The 27,746-nt window shown below is 39.9% G+C and overlaps 4 protein-coding genes and 1 pseudogene across 4 annotated transcripts; 3 read left to right on the top strand and 2 right to left on the bottom strand.

Moving 5' to 3' along the window:
* The first annotated feature begins 4,015 nt into the window (after nucleotides 1–4,015).
* On the top strand, nucleotides 4,016–5,470 carry LOC133711206 (uncharacterized). The gene is made up of 4 exons (XM_062137361.1): nucleotides 4,016–4,306; nucleotides 4,418–4,649; nucleotides 4,790–5,056; nucleotides 5,139–5,470. The coding sequence occupies exons 1-4, from the start codon at nucleotides 4,016–4,018 to the stop codon at nucleotides 5,468–5,470; spliced, it is 1,122 nt and encodes a 373-aa protein (XP_061993345.1).
* A 184-nt stretch (nucleotides 5,471–5,654) lies between these two features.
* On the top strand, nucleotides 5,655–6,527 carry LOC133711205 (uncharacterized). The gene has a single exon (XM_062137360.1). It carries the CDS (start codon nucleotides 5,655–5,657, stop codon nucleotides 6,525–6,527), a length of 873 nt encoding a protein of 290 aa, XP_061993344.1.
* A 7,172-nt stretch (nucleotides 6,528–13,699) lies between these two features.
* LOC133709179 (trihelix transcription factor ASR3) lies at nucleotides 13,700–16,111 on the top strand. Its single transcript, XM_062134845.1, has 3 exons — nucleotides 13,700–14,532; nucleotides 14,989–15,027; nucleotides 15,665–16,111. Exons 1-3 carry the CDS (start codon nucleotides 13,797–13,799, stop codon nucleotides 15,949–15,951), a joined length of 1,062 nt encoding a protein of 353 aa, XP_061990829.1. The 5' UTR covers nucleotides 13,700–13,796; the 3' UTR covers nucleotides 15,952–16,111.
* A 341-nt stretch (nucleotides 16,112–16,452) lies between these two features.
* On the bottom strand, nucleotides 16,453–18,088 carry LOC133709178 (uncharacterized). Its single transcript, XM_062134844.1, has 2 exons — nucleotides 17,800–18,088; nucleotides 16,453–17,502 (listed from the first exon to the last, which is right to left on the bottom strand). The coding sequence occupies exons 1-2, from the start codon at nucleotides 18,043–18,045 to the stop codon at nucleotides 16,621–16,623; spliced, it is 1,128 nt and encodes a 375-aa protein (XP_061990828.1). The 5' UTR covers nucleotides 18,046–18,088; the 3' UTR covers nucleotides 16,453–16,620.
* Nucleotides 18,089–18,599: 511 nt separating this feature from the next.
* Nucleotides 18,600–27,595, bottom strand: LOC133710749 (putative laccase-9; annotated as a pseudogene).
* Nucleotides 27,596–27,746: the final 151 nt, after the last annotated feature.

Raw genomic sequence — 27,746 nt, 5'->3', positions numbered from 1 at the left:
ACCACTGCATTAGATCTTCGTGTCAAACTCTGCAGACCTCAATGCACTGCGGCCTCCACCACTGATTGAAAGCTTCAGCGGCAATACCAGATGGCCAGACAATGAACCCCGACCACCTCGACCTTAACTTGTCTGTATGAAACACCGGCTAAGACCAGTGCCAATACCACACAAACCCGACGCGATCGGAGCTCGTCCCCACTGGGATCGAACACACCACACCCTCGAACGCCTCAGCCTAAAGCCGCCTCAAATCGGAGCCGTACCACCTCAAGTTGGGTCTTCGAAGAATCCCTAGAACCCGACGTCGCCGACCAAGGAATTGTTGCTTCATCTGCACACCGTCGCTCTGGTCTGGACACCGCACAGTCTCCGCCGCCACACGAAACCCTAGGTTTCTCACTCTCGAGATCGCTCCGTATTGCTCGGAGCTTCGCTTGGTTCGCTTTTTTCAAAATGACTAATGTTATTAAACAAGTCCCATTTTATATAAGTTTTGTACTTAAGGCCTTTTAATTTTTAAACCAGACGGTCAGACCATTGACATGAAACTATTTTTTACCTAACCCTTCATCCTCAAGAAAGAAGAAAAGGGTTGATCACAGAAACATTTCTTCCTCATCCATTTGAATAATGGCCCTTAATTTAAAATATGCTATACCAGCTCTGCATACAAATATATAAGCTTGATTAAAGCCTAGTTCTTTATTTTTTAAGTAGGATTGCTTATTCTTGCTTTCTTAATTCTCATCAAATTATTGGGTGCGTCCTAGAGAATGTTGTGTGGTTAGAAAATAATGTGATAAGCCTTAATAATATCATAATTTTTTTTTTTGAAATTGAATTCTTGGAGTCCGCATTCTATATTTTTTTGATCGGAGAGCACACGAGGGATAAACGTCAGTCATCCAATTTAACTGACCATTTGGTTTATTGACATAAATCTCATTTTTATAAGGGGTCCTGAGTTGAGTTTGACTTAAGGATGACTAGATACATGATATAATTTTTATATTATCTGATGATGAACTTTAAAGGTGACTTATAAAATAACTAAATCATATCTATCCCTAATTGACAAAGTTCAAGTGGAGGGAGACTCAAATATCCGTGTTGACAGCATTAATAAAAGCATTTATATCACTTGGAGAATCGAGATACCTGTTCAAGATATCTCAAGGGGAAATGAAGCGTTTTGACATAGCTTCCCGGCATTGATTAATTTCTAGGCCTAGAAAACTTTTAAATATACTGTGTGATCTCAATAAAAAAAGATTGACAAGTCAATTTCATTCCATTAGTTTCAGACAAATTTGGAGGGAGACTAATTTTGTAGCTGATGCAATTGCTAACATAGGCCACTCAAGAGATATTTCTTTTTGGAAACATGCTATCTTCTTTCGACCTTGCAACCTTATGGTTTTGATGTTTTAGGAGTTGGTTGTTTTAGCAGTAGTTTATTGTACTTTTCTTTCTTATTTGGAAAAAAAGAAAAACAAAAAAAACATCCACTAAAGTGGTGAACGAGGAGACTCATCAAGCCCAACTGCCAAGTATGAATTTTAAAAAATAAAAAAAAATGTATGCAAACTAAGCACTAGAAAATTGACAATTATCTCATTGTCTACCTACCATTTGGTATCTTATATGATTGAATTAAATGGTTGGAACTTGAAAGTCATGAGGGAGTATCCTGATGAAGTTTGACATGCTACCAAATAATGATATTCTTTCAGATTGTTTTCAAAACTTTATGCTACCTTTTGTGCCATTTGGCCTTCTGTAATTGGGTATTTGGGTTTTCAGCAATTTTTTCCCAAATAAAATATGGAATTGGCCATCACTGTGTCATTAACTCATTATACAGATGAGACCCTAATCCTCAACCTTAATAATTCTTACTAATAACTTAATATCCCAGGAAACTCTATAGTACATTTTATCACTTTTAAGAGTTAATTAATCAAACGATAACTTATTTTACTCTCACAAATACTTTATATATCTTGGGTGCTGCTATTCGCACACCCATTTTTTCTATTCACACACCTCCTCTATTATCTATTATTTTAATTTAATTTTTTTTAACAAAGTACCCTAACTACCCTCCTTTGCAATTCTGTTTATTTATTAATTTTTTTTCTTTTTTCTTTTTGGCAAGTCAATTATCCCCAAATCCTAAACCCTTATTTTCCCGCAGGCACAAATTACTTCACGGCTCTCTGCAATTTTCTCTTTTCTTTTCTATCAAAAACTTCTCTAGCATAGTTATTCTATCTCTCTAACGTGATGTTTTGAAGTTTAATTATGGTAGAACAAGCAACTTTAGACCAATCTTTGGAGAAAATTTTACATCTGATTTGTAATAGAGACATGAAAGAAAAATATGAGTTTAATGATCATTCGAGCCCCTATCCATCATTCCTGGTAAGATTCTACTAAAATTATTTGGTGTATTTCAATCCATCGCTCTCCGCTAAAAAGATCAATTACTCAGCGATTCGGTGGATTGAGAGCTTTAAATGTGTGCGTTCTGTTCGTCTTAGTTTGATTTTGGTATGACTTGCTTGCTAATCATGATTTTGACTTGAGTTGATTGATAATTTTGAAATTGTTGACGCTTTGATTTCATTTTGACTTTAATCATATCATCACTCTGCATGGTGTAGCGGATAATTTTGACTTTGATTTCATTTTGACTTTAATCATATCATTTTGACTTTGATAATTTTGAGTTGATTGATAATGAGGTGGATGTCGGACTTGTCTGGTGTAGCGGTGGTCTTCTCCTGGTCGTGCGGTCGCTGTTCTTTCCGGTTTGGCTGGAACACGAAGGATGATGATTTCTTCATTCTCTTCTGGACTGGATCGACGTGGTGGTTGCAGGTGGCGTTCTCTGCTAGGGTTACTTTCTAGGGTTCTAGAAGGCAAGCTACAATCTGCCATGGATTTGGATATTCTAAGTTGGAATTGCAGAGGGATTTGCAACGACACCACAACTAGGGCTTTGAAAGATTTGATCTCTCAAAATTGGGGTCAAATCATATTCTTATGTGAAACAAAAATCAGCAGAACGGAGGATTTCCAGAAGCTGCATCGTGCTTTAGGGTTTGCTAACTCGGACACTGTCTTGAGCGAGGGGCAATCAGGGGGCCTTGCGGTCTTCTGGAATGATGATGTTAGAATCAGAATGGGGACAAAATCAGCGTATCACATGGATATGGTGGTGGAGGGTAGTCTGGGTGATTCGACCTGGAGACTGACTGGATTCTATGGCTTTTCAAGAACGGTGGAGCGTAATAGATCTTGGCAGCTGCTGAGAGAGTTTGATTTGGATTCATTGCCTTGGATTGTGGTTGGGGATTTTAATGAAATCCTTAACAATGATGAGAAGATTGATGGCCCGATGAGGAGTGAACGGCAGATGCGTGGTTTTCGTGAAGCGTTCGGTTACGGAGATCTCCTGGATTTAGGATTTCAAGAAACTCGGACGACTTGGTGGAACTCTGATACCAAGCTATGTCTAGATAGAGCAGTATGTACACCTTCATGGTGTGATATTTTTAGCTATGCAAAAGTGGTTCATTTGCCACCTAGTGACTCTGACCACATTCCTATATTATTACGGGCCAGTACAATCCCAATTGCTCAACGTCAGAGGCTACACAGATTTAAGTTTAAAGCTTTTTGGCTCCAACATTCTGAGTGTGATTCTCTAGTGGAAGAAGCATGGCAAACTGATGTCACAGGGATCCCTATGTTTAGAGTTACACAGAAGATTAAACATATTAGGATGCAACTTAATAAATGGCAAAAGAACATTTTTCGAGTTAGGCAGCAATCCATGTTGGGAGTGCGTGGTAGACTTGAAGAATTGATGGATGTGAATGTTAATGAGGCCGTGCAGGCCGAGAAGAAAGAACTAATGAGTTGATTGCAGACTTTACTTTCCCAAGAAGAAACTTTTTGGAAGCAACATTCCAAAGTGCAATGGCTGAAGGAAGGTGACCGTAACATGGGTTTCTTCCACAGAAAAGCTGAGAATAGAAAGAGGAAGAATCTGCTTCAAGGATTGTATGATGAGAATGGATCTTGGTGTGAAGATGACGCTGGAGTGGAGAGGATTGTCTCTTCCTATTTCACCAAAATGTTTACTGCATCAGAACTTGATTTTGAGGCCATGGACACCACTATTTCTGCTATACAATCTTGTGTCTCTCAGGAGATGAATGAAGAGTTATGTCGACCTTATAGTGGAGAGGAGATAAAATGTGCTTTGTTCCAAATGTATCCTACAAAGTCACCTGTACCGGATGGAATGCCTCCGTTATTTTTTTAGCATTATTCGGAAACCATTGGAGAGGAGGTGACTAAAGCTGTTCAAGATTTCCTTCACACGGGTCAGTTTTTGAAGCAGATTAATTTTACACATGTATGTCTAATCCCAAAAGTGAACAATCCTGAGAATATGTCTGATCTTAGGCCTATTGCCTTGCGCAATGTGATACATAAGTTATGTTCGAAAGCTATTGCTAATAGATTGAAAGTTATCTCAGCTTCCCAGAGTGCTTTTGTTCCAGGAAGATTAATAACAGATAATATTTTGGTGGCTAACGAGATGGCTCATTTTATTCATAATAAGAGGGAAGGTCTGAGGGTTTTATGGCTTTGAAATTGGATCTTATCCAAGCATATGACATGATGGAGTGGTTATTTCTCCGAAAGGTAATGGGACGGTTTGGTTTTGCTCAGTCTTGGATTGATATGGTTATGTTGTGTGTCACCACAGTCAGATACTCTTTTCTGGTTCGAGGTAAGCAGCGTGGTGTCGTAACTCCTTCTAGAGTCTTAAGGAAAGGGGATCCTCTTTCCCCTTACTTATTCCTTATTGGAGCTGAGGGGTTTTCAGCCTTGTTGCAGATGAAACAGAGAGATGGTTTACTTTCTGGAATTGAGCTTTGTAGGGATGCACCATCAGTTAATCATTTGTTGTTTGCTGACGACAGCATGTTATATGCTAAATGCCGGTTTGGAGGATTGTTATCAGATACAAGACGTAATTGAAACATATGGAAGAGCTTTTGGGCAGCTTGTGAATTTTAATAAAAGTTAAGTTGTTTTCAGTAAAAATGTGTTAGATTACATACAGGAGGAGGTGTCTAGTCTATTGGGAGTGGAGAATGTTGATTCACATGAAAAGTATTTAGGCCTCCCAACTTATGTTGGTAGGGAAAAAACTTCAACTTTTCAGTACATTAAAGATAATTTGGCCAAGAAGTTGAAGAATTGGCAGGGCAAATTGTTATGCGGAGCTGGGAAAGATATTTTAATCAGAGTGGTTGCTCAAGCCCTACCTACGTTTGCTATAAGTGTTTTTCAACTTACAAAATGCTTATGTGAAGACTTGGAGCAAATGTGCGCTCGCTTTTGGTGGGGAAGCTCTCTTGAAAAAAGAAAGATACATTGGTAGTCCTGGGATGCTTTGTGTAACCCTAAGGAAGAAGGTGGACTAGGATTTCGCAGTTTATCGGAGTTCAACTCAGCGATGTTAGCAAAACAGGCTTGGAGAATTATAAACAATCCTTCATCATTGATAGCTCGTATCTATCGAGCGAAATATTTTTTTGGAGGTACTTTTTGGACAGCAAAGGCGCATGCTTCCCTTCTTATTCTTGGAGAAGCATTATTTCTACAAGGGAGTTAATCCTTCAGGGTTCTTACTGGCAAATTGGAGATGGGGAGCAGGTGCGAGTTTGGGGGATCTTTGGGTCCCTGGAATCCCAAATAATATGCCGGCTATACTTCCTTCAACTGTGACTACTTCTCTCAAGGTTAGTGACCTTATGCTTGACTCTCTTGCTTGGAATGATGCTTTGGTAAGAAGTACTTTTTCTGTGGGAGATGCAGAGGCTATTTTGAGTATTGCTCTGAGTACTAGGAGAGTTGAGGATAGGTGTGTGTGGAGATTGGAAAGTGATGGGGTTTTCTCTGTCAAAACTGCCTATAGTCATTCTTTCTCACTCTCACCCTCTAGACGTCCGAATACGCTTAATGTCAATGGTGAATTTTGGAAAAAGATTTGGAAGGGTGGCATTCCAACTTCAGTACGGGTACATGCATGGCGTGTGTGCAATAAAATTCTCCCCTCTTTGGAAATGTTAGCCTCTAAACATGTGGAGCTAGACTCTCATATATGTGTCTTGTGTGAGACTAAGCAGGAATGTACACTCCATTTATGTTGCAACTGTCCTTATACTAAGCTGGTGCTCCAGACTAATAGCAGCGTATGTCAAGTGTGCTTTGATGCTCAAACTGAAGGCTTTGGGATCATAGAGTGGCTGAGCTTCTGTGCCAAACAACTCCCTCAAAAAGCTTTTGAGGAGCTTCTGTACTTATTGTGGAATGTGTGGAACGAAAGAAATAATAGGGTGTGGAAACAAAAGAAATCTCTTGCTATTGATGTTGCTCTACGAGCCTGTGCCGGGCTTGCAGAGTTTCGGCTGCATAATGTGAGAGCAAGGTTCTAAAAATCAGCCTGGGCGGCGCCTAGGCGCTAATCGCCGGTGTACCGTTCCGATTTTGGCTTGGGCGAAGGTATTAGGCGCTGGCCTCTTAGGCGCCCGCCTAGGAGAGCTAGGCGGAGGTTAGGCGGCCTGAGCAGAGGCTGGGAGGAGCAGGCTTGGCGCTGGGCGCTTGAATTTTTTTTTTTTTATCCTCATTCGTCAAATCAACGATTGTCTTCTCTCACTCTCTTAGTTTGCTGACAACCTAGAACTGAAAAATCCATATTGTAAGCACACAAATCACAATTCAAAATCAGAATCATCTATTTGGGTGCAGAGAAAACATAGGATTCCGCTCTTTGGTTCAAGAAAAGCAAAAGCTTCAATCTTTACTATAATCCCCAATTTTCTTGACCACATTTTCTGGGCAACGAAACAGAGAGAGAGTAATAGCTTACTGTTAAAGAGTGGAAATTGTAGGTGGAGATCTTGGAGGTCTCAGATCTGTGGTGGCCTTGCCTTGGGTCTTGACGCAGAGAAATGGAAGAGCTTGCCTTGGGTTTTGATGTACAGAAATGGAAGAGAGAGAGAGAGAGAGAGAGAGAGAGAGAGAGAGAGAGGTAGTTGGTTTGGTTTAATTAGTACTTTAGTGGGATAGGTTGGAATTAAGCCGAAGACTCAAGCTTGGAATTTATTTATTTATTATTATTATACTTATTGCCCAATTGACGTCTTTGTCCATGCCATTCTTTCTATTTTCATACATTATATATATCTTATATTTTTATTTAAATAATTATATGTTTTAAAAATAAAAATAAAATATAAAAATAAAAACCGTCTAGTTCCCTAGGCGCTAGTCCTCGGGTCACCGCCCGACTAGCGCCTAGCGTTTTTTAGAACCTTGTGTGAGAGTGATGAATACGGGACAGCGGTTTGCACTGGCATCTTGGAAACATCCTCCAGTGGGGATTCTAAAGGCTAACTTTGATGGGTCTTTTCATTCGGAAACGAAGAAGGAGGGTTTAGGTTTCGTTACCAGGGATTCATTTGGAGCCTTGATAGCAGGAGGGGTAAGCCACTTGACAATCTTCACTCAGCTGAGCATGCTAAAGCATTAGTGTGTCAAGCTGCTTTGGAGTTTGCTAGAGATCATAGCATGATGCCAATTATTTTGGAAACAGATTTTATTTTGGTGCAACGTCAAGTTTCATCTGGAGCTATAAGGAATACTTCCTTATTGGGAAGACTTTATGAGGACATTGTGGAGGTATTGAACTGCTATCCAAATGTTAGTATACTACATACCAGGAAGGGGGCCAATCTGGTGGGTCATCTTACAGCAGATTATGCCAAGTCTTTACGGCATGGGAGCTTTTTCTTTTCTTTACCTAGTTTCCTTGTAGCTGCAGTTGCAGCTGATTATAGTGCTGTGTAATTCTTCCCTATTTCAATAAAGTATGACCTCATTTTACTCAAAAAGAGAAGAGGGCTTGCTCACCATAACTGAAATTTTTTACTTTTATACCCTAAAATATTAAATAACTTTATATATCTTTCTAATTATCAAAGATAAAAAAGTCAAAACTTAAATAAATAATTAATAAGAAATTTTATTATTTTCAGAAACTAACTACCCACTTCTAAACGGGTGACCACCCACTTCTCCACACCCATAGGGTGTGAACAGATTCCTAGTATTATCTAACAAAAGATCATATCAACATAGGTTATCAACGTGAAAAGAGAAGAGGTTGGAGAACACGCCCCACGCGTTGGTGTTTTTCTGAGAAGTTGATGTTCCGTCCAGCAGCGCGTCCTTAGGGCCCTGTCGTCGGACGGGCCTGTGAGGTTACGGTGAGCACTGGCGAGGTTCTATGGCTTAGGCGTGGCTTGAAAAAGGTGGATGCAAGGTGTATGTTTGGTTGGGCAGATCTATTCCGGTCTGACCTTCTGTGGTCGTGGGCGAGCACAGGGATAGAGCAGCGAGGCTAGGTTGTTGGCCGGCGGCAAGATCGGGGGTCACAGTCTCCTGCATTCTGATTGGGCGGATCAGGGCTTTGATCTCTTGGCAGAGGCGATCCCACAAGGGATCTGTCGTGCCTTGAGGTTTGGCCTCCAATGGCAGCCGAGATCGTTGGTTGGCAGTGTGGGAATGCAGGGTTGATGACGTCGGTTTGTTGGCGGCTGAGTTGGTGGTCGGATTGGAGGATTGTAGCTCTGGAATTCCTTGGGGAGTTTGGAGGTTGGGTCGGGCTTAGGGAGTTGGGCCCTTGCTGGTGGGCTGCTGTTTTTAGTTGGTTCATTAGTAGTTATTTTTTTATGGTCTGTTTGTTGATTATAATAAGTTTCTGCCATAGTTTGGTAGGATGTGATGGGCTTCATGTTGGTCTATGCACCTTGTCTGCTCTAGGTAGGTGACGAGTTCCTTGCATTAGCAAATGGTCGCAACCTTCTAGTGGCAGTAACGTGTCTGCTCTAGGTAGGCGGTGAGTTCCTTGCTTGGTCAAATGGTCGCTGCTGCCTAGTGGCAGGGTGAAACTAAGTGTCACCGGATTTATTTTCCGGTGGCAGCATAGTAGGAAAGCTGTGTTATTGGTTATGATGCTTCTTATCTTTCTGGTATGTCACCACAATTGTAAAGTGAATGGAGTAGCCAGTAGAGCACTCTTCGCTATTTGGTGCTTGCTAGAATACATTGTTTTAGTTGAGACTCTTGTTATTATCTCCGGATGTTCTCTTATTGCTTATTGTAATCCAGGGTTTATGCATCATGTCCCCCCCCTATGTATTCTGCAGTTTCATTAATTAAAGCTTGAAGCTAGCCGGCTCTTAAAAAAAAAAAAGGGAAAAAAATACAAACAGTACCCAACCTATGGCCGACTCCGAATTTCTGTACCTAAATTTCCAAAACTATCACAATGGTACCCAAGTTATCTAGCCCGACCCAACATATGTACCTGCCGTCCAAGACGGCGTTAACCAGTGTGCCACGTGGCGTATTTGATGGGTATTTGTGTCATTTACTTATTGTTCCTCTTGATAATCTCCTCCGGAAGAATATTCTCCTTCTTCTTCTCCCTTTCCTCCTCTTCTCCTCCTTGTTCCTCTTAATCTGCCCCTTCAGCTCCGCCATTCTCTCCTTGTACGCCTTCTTCACCGACTTGTTCTTCCCTCTCCTCGAATGTCGTCCCCTTCCGACTCACCTGAACCGCCGACGACCTCTGCTTCTGCGTCTGCTTCCACTTTCACCCGGAGACCTTCCCGACGATCACGACTGGTTTGTCCGGATTGTCCGAGAAGGACACCACAGATCGCTTCGCCGGAGGTGGGTAGGTGGCGTCGATTTCCATGGCGGCATCTTCGTCGTCGTCAGCGGCTTCGGGGTTCTGCTTGCGCTTGTAGGTTTTGCCGCCGAAGCCTTCTTCTAGGCAGCGGAAGTCGATTGTGCAGGCCATACAGTGAAAACTAGGCTTACCCTACCCAATTCTTGAGTCCGTTTGTTCTCTTCCTCTCTCTGCATCTCTGCCTCTCTTTCTCTATCTCTCTGATTTGTTCTCTCTCTCTCTCTTCCTCACTTGTTGCAGAATCTTGTTGGGATGTTTTGTACAGTTGATATTGGTTATGTGGTTCGGATCGTTGGGATCGTTGTGGAATTTTACTTTTGTGTTTATTCCTTGGTTGCAGCTATTCATATTTGGGTCATTCTCTGAAGATGAGACCAAGTCATTGCTTCTAAAGCAATCACCGGGGAAGCCGTCGCCTGTGAAGGATGAAAAGCCAGTGGAAACAAACGTATTGCAGTTTGGTTCGATAGATTTTGTTACGGATAAATCTTTAGTTGAGTTGAATGGTGAATCAAGTAGACAGCAAAGTTCTTTGAAAGGGCTGAGCAAATTGCAGTCTCTAAATGCAGATAATAAGCACAATGAAGTTAAGACTGCAAAAGCAGGAGATGATAATTTACTGGGATCAGTAGCAAGTCCCTTTGCTCTCTTCCTCTCTCTGGATCTCTGCCTCTCTTTCTCTCTCTCTCTCTTTCTCAATCAAGATACATAACTAATAAAAAAATTTCAGTTAAAGAAAAATACTAATAAAAATTAAAAACTAAGATTAAGGTACGGAAGGACTAAAATGTCCCTGAAATTATGCCACCTAGCATAACAGTCATAGACGGCAGGTACATATGTTGGGTCGGGCTAGATAACCTAGGTACTATTGTGATAGTTTTGAAAACTTGGGTACAAAAATTCGGAGTCGGCTGTAGGTTGGGTACTGTTTGTATTTTTTTCCAAAAAAAAAAAGATCATGATCCTCGTAAATCAAATCAACAAAATCGAATTCCTAAAAATAAAAAGAGTGCTTTGAATATCACGAGTTAGCTACATAATACATCACGCGAACATTTCATTACACAATATAATCACATAATTTAAAAATTTTCAACTTTTAGGTCATCCACCAAACCTCATTCTTGAAAAACTCAGATCATAAAAGATAAATGGACGATTCTAAAGCACTTATGGAGATGGTATACTAGTTAGACTTCTAAGTTCATGAAGGATATTGTCTGGATTCAAAGTCTTATTAAAAGTCATAGGAGTAGCATTGATGCACTCGTAGTTTAGTGAAAGAACTCAAATCCTTGTCAAATTTCCATTGGTTTACAGAAGCAAGACAATTGTATCAGTGCCTTCCAATGAAGAGTTATTTTGATTATTAATTTCATAATCTCAATTGTTGAGGTCAATTTTGTTGAATTAAGACTTCAGAGAGGTCTGTTCAACTTTGAAATTGGACTTAAGGGCAAACTTTCCATATGACTATTTTTGCATTTCTCTAATGAGTCTCATATTCCTTGTATCTGTCAGGTGATATATTATGACATTATTTGGATGATGATGTGAATGACCCAAAGTCTTATTCTACCTAATTACCCAATAACCAGATATATTGTGCCTCAAAAGGCCAAGTGATTTGTTTTCCTTTTCCTTTTGTAGAGAAAAAAGGTAATTTGCAACTGTTTGAGATCACAAAGGTACAATAGCTGAGATGTGATATGTTGTTACTTTTGATTTCGAAAATGAGTCACATATCAACAGATAGACGTACAGGTGAGTTTATTAATTTCCAGTGGGAGCTTTCTAACAGTGATTTAATAGGAGGATCTGGTCTAGGGTAACCCTTAAACTAATGGTTTGCTAATTATGTTTTTGTTAATGGACATCTGGTTAGGCAAACCTTAAGCAGCAGGTTAGGTCCGTTGGGATAGATTAGTGTTCGATGGATCCCTGCCGTAGTGTCCCTGAAAAGAGTTTGATAGAATATATAAGAGTACGGTTGATCTTATTGAGTGCATCACTATTTGTCAATTGCTTCATGAAGATCACACTAAATGCAATTTATTCAAATAAAATGTCATCCCATCAACCAAACAATCTAGACATATTGCTAACAAATTTACAGCCTGTCCCCATTAACCCTTAGGGACACAAGTCGAGTTTTATACATTTGAATTGACCCATCCGTTTTGTGCTTGATGGTATACATCCATTAATTTGCATTCCGCTATTGTTATAGTTGCGATTTTGTTGTAGGCAAGTTTACAATTGATGACTTATTCACGTAATTCAATTTTCATTTCATCAAGAATTCTCAGATATTTGTCCGTACTTTATAGAACCCACAACCATATAATTCAAATAACAAATATTAAAAACATCCATGAATCCATGATCATCTCTTTGTCTTCTTCACCGGTACGACTCGCCATGCTTGCCCTAGAGCTCTTCCCTAGGTTCACATCTTTCTTAGGGTTCACGAGCAAAGATATGGCTGCCCTCTGACCCAAACTTCTCAAACTAGACAATTACAAAGACCAAAAAAGAGAATACCATGGATGGCGATGGAAAACAAATATGAGAAAGACCTTAAATTCTGAAACAATTATTGCCACAAGGCTACCTTGTGGCGCAAGAAAAATAGCAAGAACTGGCCCTTGCCGTGTAGGGACTATTTGGATCACATTTTAACCCCACTAGGCCACTAGATTGAAGACGACCCGGTCCTATAAGTCCTATATAACCCTCTCCCTAATATGGACAACCCTAGGCCTCACCAAAGCCCATTTACAATATGATTATCCTGATTAGAGAGAATTAACTATTATAGAAGTGGGGGTTACGAAAGAGGCATGTATTAGTTGAAGGAAGGAGAGAGGGAGGGGTCATTAGTGGTACCACCCTCCTGAAATTATTGTCCAAAACAACAAAAAGAGAAAAAAAGAGGTGGCTTTTGAATGGGAGGGTCCGACCCCCATTATCATAATTAAGCATTAGCGATTAAGTAAAGATTAGGGCAAATGATTCAATGGGATAAGACTCTAAGAGAGGTTGAGAACGAAAGGAGAGGTGGAGAAAATTTTACTTAAGTGGTAGGGTAGGATGCCCTTATCACCTTATATACACAAGTGTTTGTATCTTCCACTCCATCAAATTGTCATTAAGCCACTTCTTTTTTTTATATAATTTTGTCACATATATAGTAAAATATATGTGTTTTATTCCATGATTCGAATCTTCGAAACCGAAATCAAAATCGAAATCCAATAATTTTCAAAAGTCTTGAAAAAAAAAATAGATTCAGATATTACAAAAGCTTGGACCAAAAGTCATGAGTAACATACCCTCCCCCAAAATTCAATCCATGGACAAATTAGAAACAAGCAAAGGTTGATAATCCAAAAATTAAAGATAAAATGTGGCCCCCTTGTCCAAAAACATAACGCGTTTAGTATGATATATCATACATAAAAATATAGGTCATTTTCGAGCGCCCTTAGAGATTCCATGCTCTTAGACAAATGAAATTAAAGTAAATCACCCTTTGTATAGTAACAAAATTAATTCAAAAAAATTAATCCCCCATTGATTAAGATTTTAAAAGATATGACTCTCCACAAATTAATTACAGGTAAAAACAACCCTAATTAGGAATTAAGGGGATTAATAGCAGTAAAAAAAAAAAACAGACCCTTATTATCTATCCCTTATCTCTCTCTCTCATATTAAACCACCCAAAGCCCTCAAAACCTCTTCCTCTCTCTCTCTTCCTTCTCCTCCCTAATTTCTTAGATAAACAACAAAACCCTTGAGCTAAACGGCGTAGAGGGACCGTGCCTTCCCCTCCCCCCCCCCCCCCCCCCCCCCCCCCCAAAACGGCGTTTAACCAAAGGATTTAAGTCACGTGCGGATTCAAAATAAATTCTTTCTATTCGCTCCGGCTTTTATATTTATGGTCATGGCCTTGGAGTTCGAGCAGCAGCAGCAGCAGTTGAGTCTCACCACCAACCCCGTTGACGGCGACACTAACGGCGTCGACGCCGCGGCGGGGCGAGCCTCAGCCGAGGCCGGGGATGACGCCAGCAAGGCGCCGAGGCTGCCGCGGTGGACCCGGCAGGAGATTCTGGTGCTGATAAAGGGGAAGAGGGCGGCGGAGAGCCGGGGCGGCGGGGGGAGGACGGCGAGGTCGGAGTTCGGGTCGGGTCAGGCCGAGCCGAAATGGGCCGCGGTGTCGTCGTACTGCAAGAAGCACGGGGTGAACCGCGGGCCGGTCCAGTGCCGGAAGAGGTGGAGCAATTTGGCCGGCGACTTTAAGAAGATCAGGGAGTGGGAGGCGCAGAGGAAGGACGAAACGGAGTCGTTTTGGGTGATGAGGAACGATTTGAGGAGAGAGAGAAAGCTGCCGGGGTTTTTTGATAAAGAGGTTTATGATATAATGGAGGCCGTTTCCGGCGCCGGCGCTCCGGTTACGCTGGCTCTGGCTCCGCCGCCGCTGATGGTATCGGAGGCCGAGAACAACCTGAAGGAGGGTCTGACCGATGAGGTGGAGAAGCTTTTTGACAGCAGACAGGGGCCCACTGACGACGGGTTGTTTTCGGACTACGAGCAAGAGGAGTCGGGTCGGAGCCCCGATAAGGAAGTCCGGCTCAAAAGCCCCACCGCGATCCCAGCTCCTTTGCCAATATCAGGTAATTCACACTTTGACTAAAAATACTTTTTTAATAAAGAAAAGTTTTCATCTTTTTGGGTGAATTTCAAACGTTGTCGCTAGTTTTGGGTTGTCCTGGATTTTTATTCATTTATTGGTGTTTGGTATTGATTTCTAATTTTATTTTTATTTTTTTTGAAAAAGGGAAGATTTTTTGGTGAGGAGTAATCAGTGATGTTTATAGAGTTGGTGATGGAATTTCTATCGGGGATTTGGGCCATGGTGGGGTGGGTTGAAAATCAAATAGCCTGTTTGTTTTGTTTTTTTGTTTGTTTTGTTTTTGGAGTATTTGAACTGGTACATAGTGTGCTTTTGGGAGTTGGGATTTTAGGGGCACATTGTTGGCACAATGATAATGAGGACAAGCAAAATGCTTATGTTGTCTATTGGATACTGTAGCTGACTCTTTGAAACGTGACTGTCGTGTGTTTTACAGAGAAGCTGTTCAAACCAATACAAGCGTCCCAAGGACAAGGTAATGTTGCCTTCCTCAACCTTTGATATTACCTGTATATGGTGAACGAAGAATACGAATATGTGTGGAAACGTTTAAGGAACGGCGAGTTAGGAAAAAAAAATAATAATAATAATCAGACTAGCACAACCAAGTTTCATTACATTTCGCTGTTTATCTGGGATTGTGATGGTACTTTTTCCAGGTTCTCAGTAGCTGGTTTTGAGTGACTGCACAAATCACTGATGAATTAGGAGTCACTGTGTTCATCAAGTATCTGCCTTGCAATTAGTTTGCTTGTCACAATCTAATCCATCATATATGTTATATTGGCCTAGGTTTTTGGTTGCGTTTGAGCTTACTCTTCTAGAGCCTAAAATGCACGATTGGCACTCATTTGATAATTTCACACATATCATGAGCATTTTCTACTGTTTCATTGTCAAAAGGGATAGGTAACAAATTTAAGGTTCTATCATGATGGGAAAACAGAAATCTTCTTGGTTATTATTAAATATTCTATTCCACCTGCTTCTTAATTTCTATTTGTTTCCAGAGCTTGATCTCATATGTTTTCCAAGTTGAAATGGATCAAAATTTAAACAAATATATTTGATTTTTGTCGAATTTGGTAAATGAATCTGATTGCTGTCTGCAGGTGCAGCAGGCCAAAAACAGCCACCTTCAATTCCCGAGATGGGTTCTACTTCTCAAGACCGAAAAAGGAAGCGCTTTGCAGTAGATGGAGAGGAGGAAACATTCAGTTTGCAGAATCAGTTGATTGAGGTCATGGAAAGGAATGGTAAAATGCTGGCTGACTATTTTGAGGCTCAGAATTCTCATTCGCAACTGGATAGGGAGCAGAGGAAAGAACATTCTGATAGCTTAATTGCTGTTCTTAACAAGCTTGCAGATGCTTTCATGAGAATCGCCGATAAGTTGTAGGGAAGGCAATCAGAAATCAGTGTACATAAGAGAAGTCTCTTCAAGACTCGTAGATGTTAGCGGGGCTGAGAATTGGTGGATCAAATTTGATCATTTATCTCGTGGGAGGGCACTGACATGTTCTTCTACTTATTTATTTACTTTAAATTTTTCTCCCGTCTTTTTGGTCTATGCTACCTTTGTGGCATAGTTCCACCATCAAATGCATAGAATCCATACACAGATAATGTCTAGAAATTTCAAAGGGTTAACACATTTCGGCTACTTTTTCTTAAATGTTTAGAATTTCAAAGATTTAGCACATTGTGATGTTTTTCTTTCATATATCCAGCTCTAATGGAATTTGAATTTCCCTGTCAAATGTCTCGGTGACTGTACAGGTTCTTGATATCAATAAGAATGTTACATTGTCAGTTACGTCTACTGCTGTTCCTAAATCACTTTGCGAGGGCATTATAAGTTGTAAAGTTTATACTTAAGGTTCTTCCGGGGGATCAGATGTGTATACGGACAAAGGTATTAAAGAAAAATCACCAATACATTGAGATTTATGTTTAAAAGGAGAATCTTCTCAGGACGAGTGTTAATATACACATTATCATGGTTCAAGAAAAATAATAAACACAGATTTGCTGCCAGCACAGCCCGTCTGAATCTAATGAAACCTCATTAATCAGACTCATCATCTGACATTGGCTTGGTTCGAAACTTCCGACCACTTTTTGATAAACAATCACTTAAAACGGCTGCATTTTGCTCTGACTTGTCTTCCTCCTCTGCCGCACTGATTTCATTTTCTTCCATAGCTGCAATGCCAACAGCGACGCCTTTTATATTTAAGGACTGCTTATCATCATCTTCCTCGTCCTGCTTTGTTCTTGTGCTACCATCGACAGTCTCTTTCTTTGGAACAAAAGTCACAGACTTGGGAAGTTGAGGTGAAGCATCCTCCATCTCCATCTCTGACCCTGAGGTTTCAACCTGAGTAATGTAGTCCATACAAGCCTTGGTGTTGCCACCTTCATCAACTTCACTTGTTGAATCAAAACTATAACACGTATACTTTGAAGGATTCACCAAATAATCAGGAACCTGAGAAGCCGTCTTTTTCTTCAATGAAACCCGGGAAGCAGTTAATCCAGAACCATTATCCGAAACCAAGTTTTGAACTTTTCCGGATGATTCTTCACCATCACTCTGATCTACAAAAGCAGGGTCAAACCTAACACGTTTCCGGGACTTGCTATCCGAGGAATTGTCTTTCCTTTTCAGTATAGGCTTTGGCTGACCGCCATCTTCAGGTGATTTAGCAAACTGTTGCTTAACTAGTGCAGCAGAAGCCACTGGTGTAGAACTAGGGTTCTGAGCTTCAGCATCATCTTCTTTCAGCCTGTGCCTGGCAGCCAGGTGATTCGCACGCGAATCCTTACCAACCAATACATTGTAAGAGTTCAAATAAGAGGCATGGTGGGTAACATCGTCCATAAACAAACGATCATCATCAACAGCTTCAGCACCCGAAGCCACTTTGTCATATTCATCTTCCTCTTCCTGCACAAACCAGAAGGTAAGTAAATTTCAGTGACCCACTTTCCATAAACAGCAAAACCAAAATGTAAATTCAAAGAACAGCAACTAATTTGGTTTCTCAACCAATTAGCCAAAACTCCAAAATACACAGCAATTTCAAACCTAGTAACCAAGCTCTAGTCTTTTTGATCCAATTAGGTAACCCGATCAATTTCTACGAACAATGTATGTGTAGGGGGTCCTATTTACTTATATATATATAGCTTAATTTTCTATGAATGAAATACTAACAAGAATCAGAGAAAAGGAAATACTGACCTCGAAATCCAGAGTAGGGTCCATGCCTATGGAAGATCCGATTCCAAATTCACCCTGAAACGACGACGCACAGGGCGTTTCGTCTCGGTCAGGGGCGTCGGTGGCGCGCCTCCATTGGCGGCGCTCGACCTCGGCGCCGGCGACGGACCAGGGAGAGGACTGCGGTGGTTGGAGAGACGAGGAGAGCGACGCAGAGAGGGATCCGAAAACCTTGTCCGCCCGGAGTCTGAAGCTGTCGTCGTCCATCGGGATTTTGATTCTCAGTTGGATTTTTGAGGCACACCATTATATTGGAATCGGAGCCAAAGAGCACCGGCCCTTGCTACCTTTTCCTGGTCAGAACGGGTTTGGGCCAGATAATTGACTTAATGGGCCGAAAGCCCATTCTTCACTACCCCCCTCCTCTGTTGGAGTGTGTTTTCTCAACGTGACAATGCTAAAACTGCACACTGTTGAATATTAGCATTTAACCTTTGATGATCATCCTTTTCTTCTTTATGCTACCACACAATCATCGGTTCATAGTTTTTCTTATCACGCTACCTAAACAAATTGAGAGATTGAAGAACCACATAAATCATTGATCCTTTTATTTTTCTTTGACAATACGATCATTCACAAAATTTTATGCATATATGTCATGCTATTATTAAGGTTTCAAATAGAAATATCTCCTTTTTGATAAGATTTCTTGTTCATCAAATATGGTATCATTGGTATGCATTTCCCTTGGTTTGTATAGGAGATAGCAATTATTTGGATGTAGATGCTCATGTTATATTATTTAACCAAGACCAAAGAAGATTTATCATTGTTTAAGGCAAGCAACACAAGAAAAAGGAAGGCAAAAGCTCCTATACCAGAATGGCAGGGGTACACATACTTTTTGAGTTCTACATAAACCCATGATCATGACCATGCACGTAGCTTAATAATATATGGATCCAACTTCAAAGAAGAAGCAAAAACCCAGCAGTCCACCACAGAGACTACAGAAATACAGGGAAATAATTAACCAGAAAGACAACAGAACGAGGTGTCGGCACCCGACATCGACAAGTTTGTATTCCAATACAACTCTACTCTTTTCTCATAACTGCATCAAAATCTTGGACGCGAGAGTTTAACGAAATTTCGCAGGGAGGCATATAGGTTGGGGGATGGCGAATGCTAGTCTCCGGAGTGCCCCCATTCTTCACTATAAAGGCAGCGTCCATACCCCAACTCAAGTGCTTTTCAAAATGACAATGCCAAAACCATACACCTAGAGAAAAGGAAAATTATATTAGTCTTTTAACATATAATGACCATAATCATCACATGCATTTCTTGTAGTTTATCTTGTACATATACATGCACACTAGCAAGGTGCCCGCGTTTTTGGGGGTGATATTGTGAGGTTAATGAAAAGTGGGTCGATAAAAAGGAATAGTGAATTTGGACATAGAATAGTGGTACTTAGGTTAGTTTTTCAAATTTACACTTTTGTCTATTTATATTTTGTTGGCTTTTATGTAAGGATATAATGTGTTACTTTAAAATTTGGTGAAACATTTTAACACCAAAAGAGAGCCTCCATTCATAATACTACTACTACTAGTAATGTGTGTATATCAATATCAATTCATCTTTCTCATGAGCTACATGGCACTCGCGAGATGGAATCGAGAAGCACATTATATAATAGAAGCTAGCTAGCCTCCATTCAAAATGATAAACATATATATAATGTGAAAATTCTATAGTACTTTAGAGTATTGAAATTCTGGAGTCGAAAATCGTTAAATTGTAAATTGTTTGCGGTGTACCCTCACCCAATGAGCTATCTAACTGCACTTCAAAGTTTCAATACTCCAAAACACTATAGACAATTTCATATAATGTAAGATTTCTTCAAGTGTACGTTATGAAATAGTTTGCAACAATTTGCAATGGTACGAAGGAAGACATACCAGGATTATTTGCAATAAATCTGATGGCCAACCATCCATTCTTTGGAATCGCAAAGGTAGTTACTTGAGGAGGATCAAACAAATTAAATCGTTTTGGGTCAGTCTCGTTGTCATAATTCCCAAAACCATATCCGACCACGTAGAAGCTATAGCCGTGCAAATGCATTGGATGACTCATGGAATGGTCTAGAACGTTAGTGCCTTGAAACACAATCTCAACTGATTCGTTGTAATTCAAGACCTTTACCTTTCTCGCTTGGTCTGTGAACACAATATCAGGATCAAAATTTACATCTGTGAAGTTATAGGAAGAAAGTGGTTGGTCTGGGAAATCTGTTGAATAAACTCAGCTTATGTTTCTGCATCAAAATGTTCAAATTAGTAATTTCACATACTATAAGATAAGCTACAGCAAATCATTTGTGAAGCTGAACACTCTTCCTTCTCATCCCTCTAAAGGAGTCAATGTGAATGAAATAGTATCACATTTTAAGAGATTTAATTACCTAACAAAATAATCTGCATGCATTATAGAAGTGTGCTGTATGTCGACCACTACTAATGAACTTATATATTGTGGCATGTTAGAGAATAATCCAACAATATGTATCAAAGCTATCGTACCAAATCAAAGTTGCTTGTGCACACAAATATTAGAGACGGATTAAAATCTCATTTAGCCATAATATATAAGAAGAGTGGAAGTGGGAAAACCTGTAGTATGCCTGCAAAACATCTATACCCGGGTTTGCCCAACTTATATTGTTTAGGCTTGTAGCGATTTGTTCGTCTGAATCACATCCAGAATGTTCACAGTATAGGGAATTCATAGACACTGCTATATACATTTTGGTAGTAATGTTCATCGGAACATTGACAGGGTATTCCGGAGTCGCTAGGCTTTTAATTTGGTCGGTAAACTTTAATGCTCCAAAATAATCCAAATATGAGGGAAGGGTACTCGGAAAAGAAGGAGATGCTGGAGAGGTATAGTTGCCATTGTATTCAAAGATCGCAGTAGCATTAGCATGGTCAAAATTATCAACTTCAGAATCCTCAGTCCAATATATCCGAGCAGCCATGTAATATTGGCCAAGAGGCTGATTTGCTTCGAATAGGACATCCATTGTTTGTCCGGGAAGTGTTATTATGTAGGCTGTGCTTATGGGTTTTATATAGGCTCCATCAAGGCCTACCACAGTAAGATTGTGTTGAGCAACTGCAAAGAAGACTTCTGCATTCAAGTTTGCATTCACTATACGAAGAAGATAGGTCTTGCCATAATCTATCTTACGGCGATAAGTTGTTTCTGCATGCAATATGAAAATAATGATCAATTTCAGCAATGGATTTCAGTTTTACTTATATATTGCCACATATATATGCAACAAAGACTGGCAAGACATGTATGTCGCGAGAGGATGAACGACTTTAAAGTAACAAATGAAGTTTATACATGAGTAATGTTTATATTCCAACTGTAAGAGAATGTGAACAGGAGATCATCCTGTTTATGGTAATAATCGAAGCAGCAGGTTTATGTCTCATCCACAAATTTGGATACTGGAAAAGTTGTTCATGAACATTCTATATAGAGTTGGAGTGCTAGCTAGCTACATCATATGAAATTAATTAGCCTACTTAAATATTTTATTCCAGATGTTCTTGTCTATCTACAATTTAAATCATACAATTTTTTTTTTTTTGACCAAACGCTAGATAAATTTAAAGACCAAACTTCAAAGACAGAAAATATCATATGGATAAACAGCAGGGGCTTTTTTTTTTGACCAAACGCTAGATAAATTTAAAGACCAAACTTCAAAGACAGAAAATATCATATGGATAAACAGCAGGGGCGGATCCAAGTACACCCTTTGGGGGGACTCAAGTCCACCCGAAATTTTTGAGCTTAAAAAAGAAAACCTATATGTATACTTCTTCTTTTTCTTTGGTAATTGGGTGCAGGCTTTGTCAAGCCCACCCGAAGTCCCAACCAGCCAAACTTGAACACCTGATGAAGACTGTCACTCCCTCTCAGTCTCTCGTTCTATACTTCTCTCAAAGTTCAAACCTTAGATCCGTAGTCCGTTGGCTCCGTCCATCTCTTTGTCTTCTACTCTTCTTCTTCAATTTGGGGCAATCAATTCAATGTAAGTATTTCAATTTTCGTCAATTTAATCAGTTCAATTTGGGGCAAATTTTAGGGTTAAGGATTGATGTCGAATTCAATTTCGTGGATTTTGACTTAGCAATGGGTTGAGGATTGTTTTAGGGTCTTTCTAAATGTATCCGGTAAATTTCTATGTAGACCTAGCAGGTTTTTTACACCCAATAAAAAAATAGAATTTATAATTATACTCAACAACTTTTCCAACAATACCCTTAGCAAAACTCACACCCAGCAAAAAAGTCGTACCCAACAAATCTCACACCCAGCAAAACTTGGATTATCTCCGCATCAATTTTTGATGTTGATTGTTGCAGTGTGCATTTGAATGGGAAAATGTTCCGTACGGTACCCCGCCTTTAGCTCCTTATAACTTTTGGTATCTGACAAAAAAAAAATATCAATACGGTACCTGAAGTTTTCTGCCCGACCGAAAATTGGTACATATGACCGTTAGCTCCGTTACGTCGTCTGCCAGCTGGCAATTTTTTAAGGGTATTTTCGTCCTTTCATGCCTTAATTTTTTATTTTATTTTTTCTAAGCATCTCTCTCTCTCTGTTTCTGCATCTCTATGTGCCGAGGAGGAGTAATAACTTCCTCGTCTCCTCCGGCGTGGGAGGACGGCGGCTGCTCTGGCGCATTTTCCGACGAGGCCATTATAAATATTCCCGGAACTCAGATCCCCGAGCACAAGCTCAAGGCCCTATCAGAATATCATGCACAGCCGAATCAAACCCCCAGAACCCAAAATCCAATTCCTACTCGTCTTCGAAATCATTCACCAAATGAACCCCAAATTGGGGAGTTTGGCTGCTTCAAATACAACATTTCATAATCAAATTCCCAATTAGTAAACACAAACACGAAAACAACGAAGCTCCTCATCCACCACCTAAAGAAACGGCGATGGTGGACGGAAAACCACCTAAAGAAACGGTGCCCTGCACCTTCCTTTCACTTTTCTCAGTCCTCACACTTCACCAGCTTCAATGGTGAGCCGTTGGTCCGTCGCCGGTCAGAAACGGTGGCTCCCACATCTGGACACGTGGAGGCAGATTTCTCCGACTTTTGCTCACCAAACGTCGTTGTGCCCAGAGTGATTTCGCTAATTTTGAGGTCCGAGTTGCCGAGCTTCCGGTACTGCAACGCCGTCTTCTGGTCCTGCTTGGCAATGATGGTGGTTGGTCTGAGAGAGCCTTCTCCGCCTCCGGAGGCTTCTTACGGTGGTTCTGGTCTTTCGAGGCGAGTAAGGTGAGGTTAATACGGCGGCGTGGTTGCAGAGGAAGGCGGTGGCGCACGAGGCCATGGCAATGGGTCAGCTTGCTCCGTTTGCTCTCGGCCCCTTATCGAAATTTAACCGTTAACGAAATCAAGGTTCTAGACTGTGTGACTCTAGTGCGGCCATTACAAGGAGCATAAATTCATTGCCCCTGTTTCTTTTGCATTGCCTCCAGATCCAAGGAGCATAGCTGCGTTGTTAGCTAGAGATATTTTAGTCATCCTTATGGCCCAACTATCTGTTTTGTTTGCTAGCTATTCCAAATAGCTTATGTACTGAAAGTCTGAAACGAGGCCATTATTCAGGCATCCAAGAAATGAAGTTAATATGCCCCAATTCTGGGTTTCTTCTTTTGGAAATGGTCTGGAGAAGATGATGCGTTTGAATCAATGTAAGACACAGTAGAGCAATACCCAATGTTCAGTCGAATCAATTCGTTAACCGAATTTGAAAATTCATCAAGAACTCTAGAAATTCCACATTTTGGGAATTCTCAAAAGATTAAACCATAAGCTTCAAAACATACCTCAATGGATTCGTGATGCAAAGAGTAGTAAAGACCCAGAAGGATTCGCATCAATTTGGTTTGTAATTCCGTGAAAAGAAGCTTGAAAATTACAAAAATGGAGGAGAACTGAGGAAAAAACGTTCAAAAAAAAATTGAGGAAAAAACAAAACAAAAAAAGAATAAAGGGTTATTTCAAAAAAATAAATAAATAAAGGGTAAATTGGTCATTTTATGATCAAAATTGCCAGCTGGCAGATGAAGTAACGGAGCTAACGGTCATATGTACCAATTCTCAGTCGGGCAGAGAACTTCAGGTGCCGTATTGATTTTTTTTTTTTTGTCAAGTACCAAAAGTTATAAGGAGCCAAAGACGGGGTACCGTACGGACCATTTTCCCCATTTGAATTAGCAAGTCTTAAAGCTCTTAGGTACGTTGACTCGGTAAATCCACTAGACCTTGAAGCAATCTGTTGCAGTAATTTGGAGGAGTCAAATCTTTGCATTCGTCGCGCCATTACTGAAAAATATATCCAGGAACTTATTCTTAGATTTCCATGTCTTTCGGATTTGGCCTTGCGGGCCAATACTTTCGGATCAATAGATGGTGAGATCAAACTTTCGAGTAACCAACTCAAGTCATTAAGAATAACTGGATATATCTGCGCAAAGAACATCAACATAGATGCTCCAAATCTCCTTTCTTACCATAGTCATGGTAAAGAAATTCCACCCTCCTTTGGGCTGAACTCCGTGAAGCTAGACTTCGTTCACCATAGTTTTCCTGATGTATCGATTCTTCACACCAAGTGGTTTCTTAAATTGCGAGAATACCTTGCAAAGTTCTCACCTACAACAATCAACATCAAAATTGATGCGGAGATAATCCAAGTTTTGCTGGGTGTGAGATTTGCTGGGTATGAGTTTTGCTAAGGGTCTTGTTGGAAAAGTTGCTGAGTACAATTATAAATTCTATTTTTTTATTGGGTGTAAAAAACTTGCTGGGTCTAGGGATGACAAAAATCCCCAGCGGAGCGGAGCTCTATTGGATACCCGCCCCTAATGAGGGGAGAATTCGGAGACAAATGGGGAATGGGGATGGGGATCCCCAATCCCCGCTACCTAAGATTGGGGATGGGGCGGGGATGGTATTGTGATCTCCATACCCAAACCCGCCCCAATAATATATACATATATTTAACTTATATATATTGTAATTTCTTTTTTATAATAAAAATCATAAATATATACATTTACTACTTTACTTTAATGTCTACACTTTTATTTTAATAGTGTTTTGACTTTTGCACTCACTGAATTATGATTTATGAATTTAATCATATTTTAAATTTATTTGTTGTAGATTTTGATTTTAAAAAAGGCAATATGAGAAAAAATTATTTTATTTATTAAATTCTTATTAGGGATTTAGGGCGGGTATGGAGGCTTAGTCCCCAGTGGAGATGGGGACGGGGAATCCCCAATATATTTTTATTGGGGATTGGGGCGGGGATGGGGGTAGAGAATGACTCCGGAGATGGGGATGGTATTGTGATCCCCATCCCCAACCCGCCCCATTGCCATTCCTAGGCCTGGGTCTATATAAAAATTTGCTGGGTACATTTAGAAAGACCCTTGTTTTATGTGCCATCGATATCAGAGGAATGATGAGGGCAGAGTTATTTGCGGTGGAACTTGCCAAAGAAAGTGGTATGGATTGTTTAATGAATCTGGGTTATTTTTTTGTGATTCCTTAGTTTAATGAACCTGAGTTGTTTAATGAGGCAGAGTCGTTTGTGATTACTTAGTTTAATGAATCTGGGTTATTTATTTGTTGGATTGGTTTGTTAGTTACTTGGTTTAGTAATTTAGTTGGACTAGTTGCCGACTTGCCGCCGTAATTGGAATGATCTGGATATGCATGTACGATTGGATACATGTCTTGATGATTACTCTTTTATGTAGCAATTTTCTTTATTGCATAGATACAGAGGAAACATGATGGTTAACCTCCAAGATTATTAGCATGTTTCATAGCAATTAGAGTGATATATCTCCTAATACAATAAAAAAAAAAAAGATGTGTATGGTTTTGGTATTGTTATGCTCGAATTCATGTATGGAAAACCAATTTTCAGGAATTATCGACTTGTTTCGATTATGCTATACTAATGGAATTCCAGCCAATTTGAGAGAGTTGAGCCCAACTTAATATGGCATTTCATTCTTCATGGCATGTATCTGCTTACCTATTTTTTTACAATTATTTTGCAGATACGAATCAAACATATGATTAGCCAAGGAGTTACAGAGCAAAGCTCATTGACATCCACCGTAATACGAGTCAGATGTTGTTTAGTTTTGTATAGATATGCATTTGAGGGGTAAGGCTCACTACGTCCCTGTCTCGGTGTATATATTTTTTTTTCAACTAATAAAATTCTCTCGCACCGTCGAGATTCTCCATAATTTATTTATTTATTATTATTTTTAAGAAACCCAAGCTCACCCAAGGTTTAAATCCTGGATCCGCCACTGATAAACAGTGATTTTCAAAGAAAAATAATTCGATGGGAGAATGAAGAATTCTTAATTAGATAATTACTTCTTCAAGTTTTAGTCATGCTCTGGTTAATTGGTTTTCTAAGAAGAGTATGTACCACATTGTTTCTTTTAATTCATTTTAATTGCAAATATATATTCAGTTATATTGCGTGTAGATTAACATACCACTGGAACATGGACAAAGATCCCCTGGCTGGCCATTTATAGTGTAAGCATCAGAAGAGGGTAAGTCGCTACCGGTTTCCATAGCCGTATCAACTACTGCTTCCAAATCTCCCATGTACCAAGAGGCTGAAAAACACCAAATACAATATACAACTGTAAATTGTAAACCAATACCAATGTATACATAAAAGTAGTTGTGTCTGAACTTTGAAGTCTGGACTTTGATTAGTTTTGCATACCCAACACAATGATCTCATCTTCATCTGGTTGAGGAAATGGAAATGTGGTTCCAACAGCAGGCAAGATGACAATGGCACCGTGAACAGACGCTCTTGTCCAATCACTATGAGCATGCCACCATAGAGTTCCTTCTTCTTCGGACAATATGACTTCATAAGTAAAATTAGTCCCGGGAGAAATTGGACATTGTGTTATAAATTCTGGACCATCTGACCATGGATTTCTCGGCTGTCTAACTCCATGCCTGTACATATCTCTTCATGAGAACTAAATTATGTTCATGTTTTATCGATGCATTGGAAAGAGAGAGGAGTGACTAAGGCCCTTTGAAAGAATTAAGAGCCATGTGCCATCGCACATGTATTGGAACTTGTTAAGAACAGGCTCTGATTATAAGCAATATATATGACATACAGGTGATGCATGAATGCAAGAGACAGGTGATTTAAAATACCAGTGAATAGTGAAACCATAATATCCTTGGTTATGAACATTTACATAAACCGTGTCTCCTTTGCGAACTCGTATCTCCGGACCTGGAAAGCTGTCATTTACGACTAGCATGCTCTTTGTTTCACATAGCCTAGTGAAGTTCTTCTCCCTAACCTAAACATTAAAATGTAAACCAATTAGTACACATATAAACAGCTGCTAAATCACCAGTTTGTATATACGAGTGTGAGATCGAGTATTGAACTCGAAAGTATACTGTCCACTTACAACAAATTCATAGTGATGCACCTCGCCATGAACCACCAGCAAGAACAGAATAGTAAGAAAAAGAAACCCTAAAATCTTCGTCAATGGAGAAATAGTCATTCGGGATATCATTTTCTCAGTCTCCGACTCTCCTCTACTCAGGAAATAAGAAGACACTGGCTACCTCTACTTGTTGGCGACTTCGATCCAGTCTATGACAGCTAGCTCTTTATACAAAATCGGTAGGTTCACTACTCTGTGTGTGTGTGTGTGTATTGGAACCGACGGTCAAATATGTTTAATTAATTGATCGAACTGTGATCCTCTAGTCTTGAATCAATTTTATGGCATGGTACTATATTATTTAATCA

The sequence above is a fragment of the Rosa rugosa genome, chromosome 5 (genome assembly GCF_958449725.1).
Source record: "Rosa rugosa chromosome 5, drRosRugo1.1, whole genome shotgun sequence".
In the NCBI taxonomy this organism is placed as follows: Eukaryota; Viridiplantae; Streptophyta; class Magnoliopsida; order Rosales; family Rosaceae; genus Rosa; species Rosa rugosa.
This window is presented reverse-complemented; position numbering and strand designations above follow the sequence as displayed.

Bases quoted from the DNA above. Each gene is read 5' to 3' on its own strand.
- LOC133711206 (XM_062137361.1), top strand. From the start codon at position 4,016: ATGGGTTTCTTCCACAGAAAAGCTGAGAATAGAAAGAGGAAGAATCTG. The intron at 4,307-4,417 runs GTACCGGATGGA...TTTTTGAAGCAG, and splicing joins TGTATCCTACAAAGTCACCT to ATTAATTTTACACATGTATG. The intron at 4,650-4,789 runs GTCTGAGGGTTT...GTGTCACCACAG, and splicing joins TATTCATAATAAGAGGGAAG to TCAGATACTCTTTTCTGGTT.
- LOC133711205 (XM_062137360.1), top strand. From the start codon at position 5,655: ATGCTTCCCTTCTTATTCTTGGAGAAGCATTATTTCTACAAGGGAGTT.
- LOC133709179 (XM_062134845.1), top strand. From the start codon at position 13,797: ATGGTCATGGCCTTGGAGTTCGAGCAGCAGCAGCAGCAGTTGAGTCTC. The intron at 14,533-14,988 runs GTAATTCACACT...TGTGTTTTACAG, and splicing joins AGCTCCTTTGCCAATATCAG to AGAAGCTGTTCAAACCAATA. The intron at 15,028-15,664 runs GTAATGTTGCCT...TGCTGTCTGCAG, and splicing joins ACAAGCGTCCCAAGGACAAG to GTGCAGCAGGCCAAAAACAG.
- LOC133709178 (XM_062134844.1), bottom strand. From the start codon at position 18,045: ATGGACGACGACAGCTTCAGACTCCGGGCGGACAAGGTTTTCGGATCC. The intron at 17,503-17,799 runs GTCAGTATTTCC...TGGTTTGTGCAG, and splicing joins ACCCTACTCTGGATTTCGAG to GAAGAGGAAGATGAATATGA.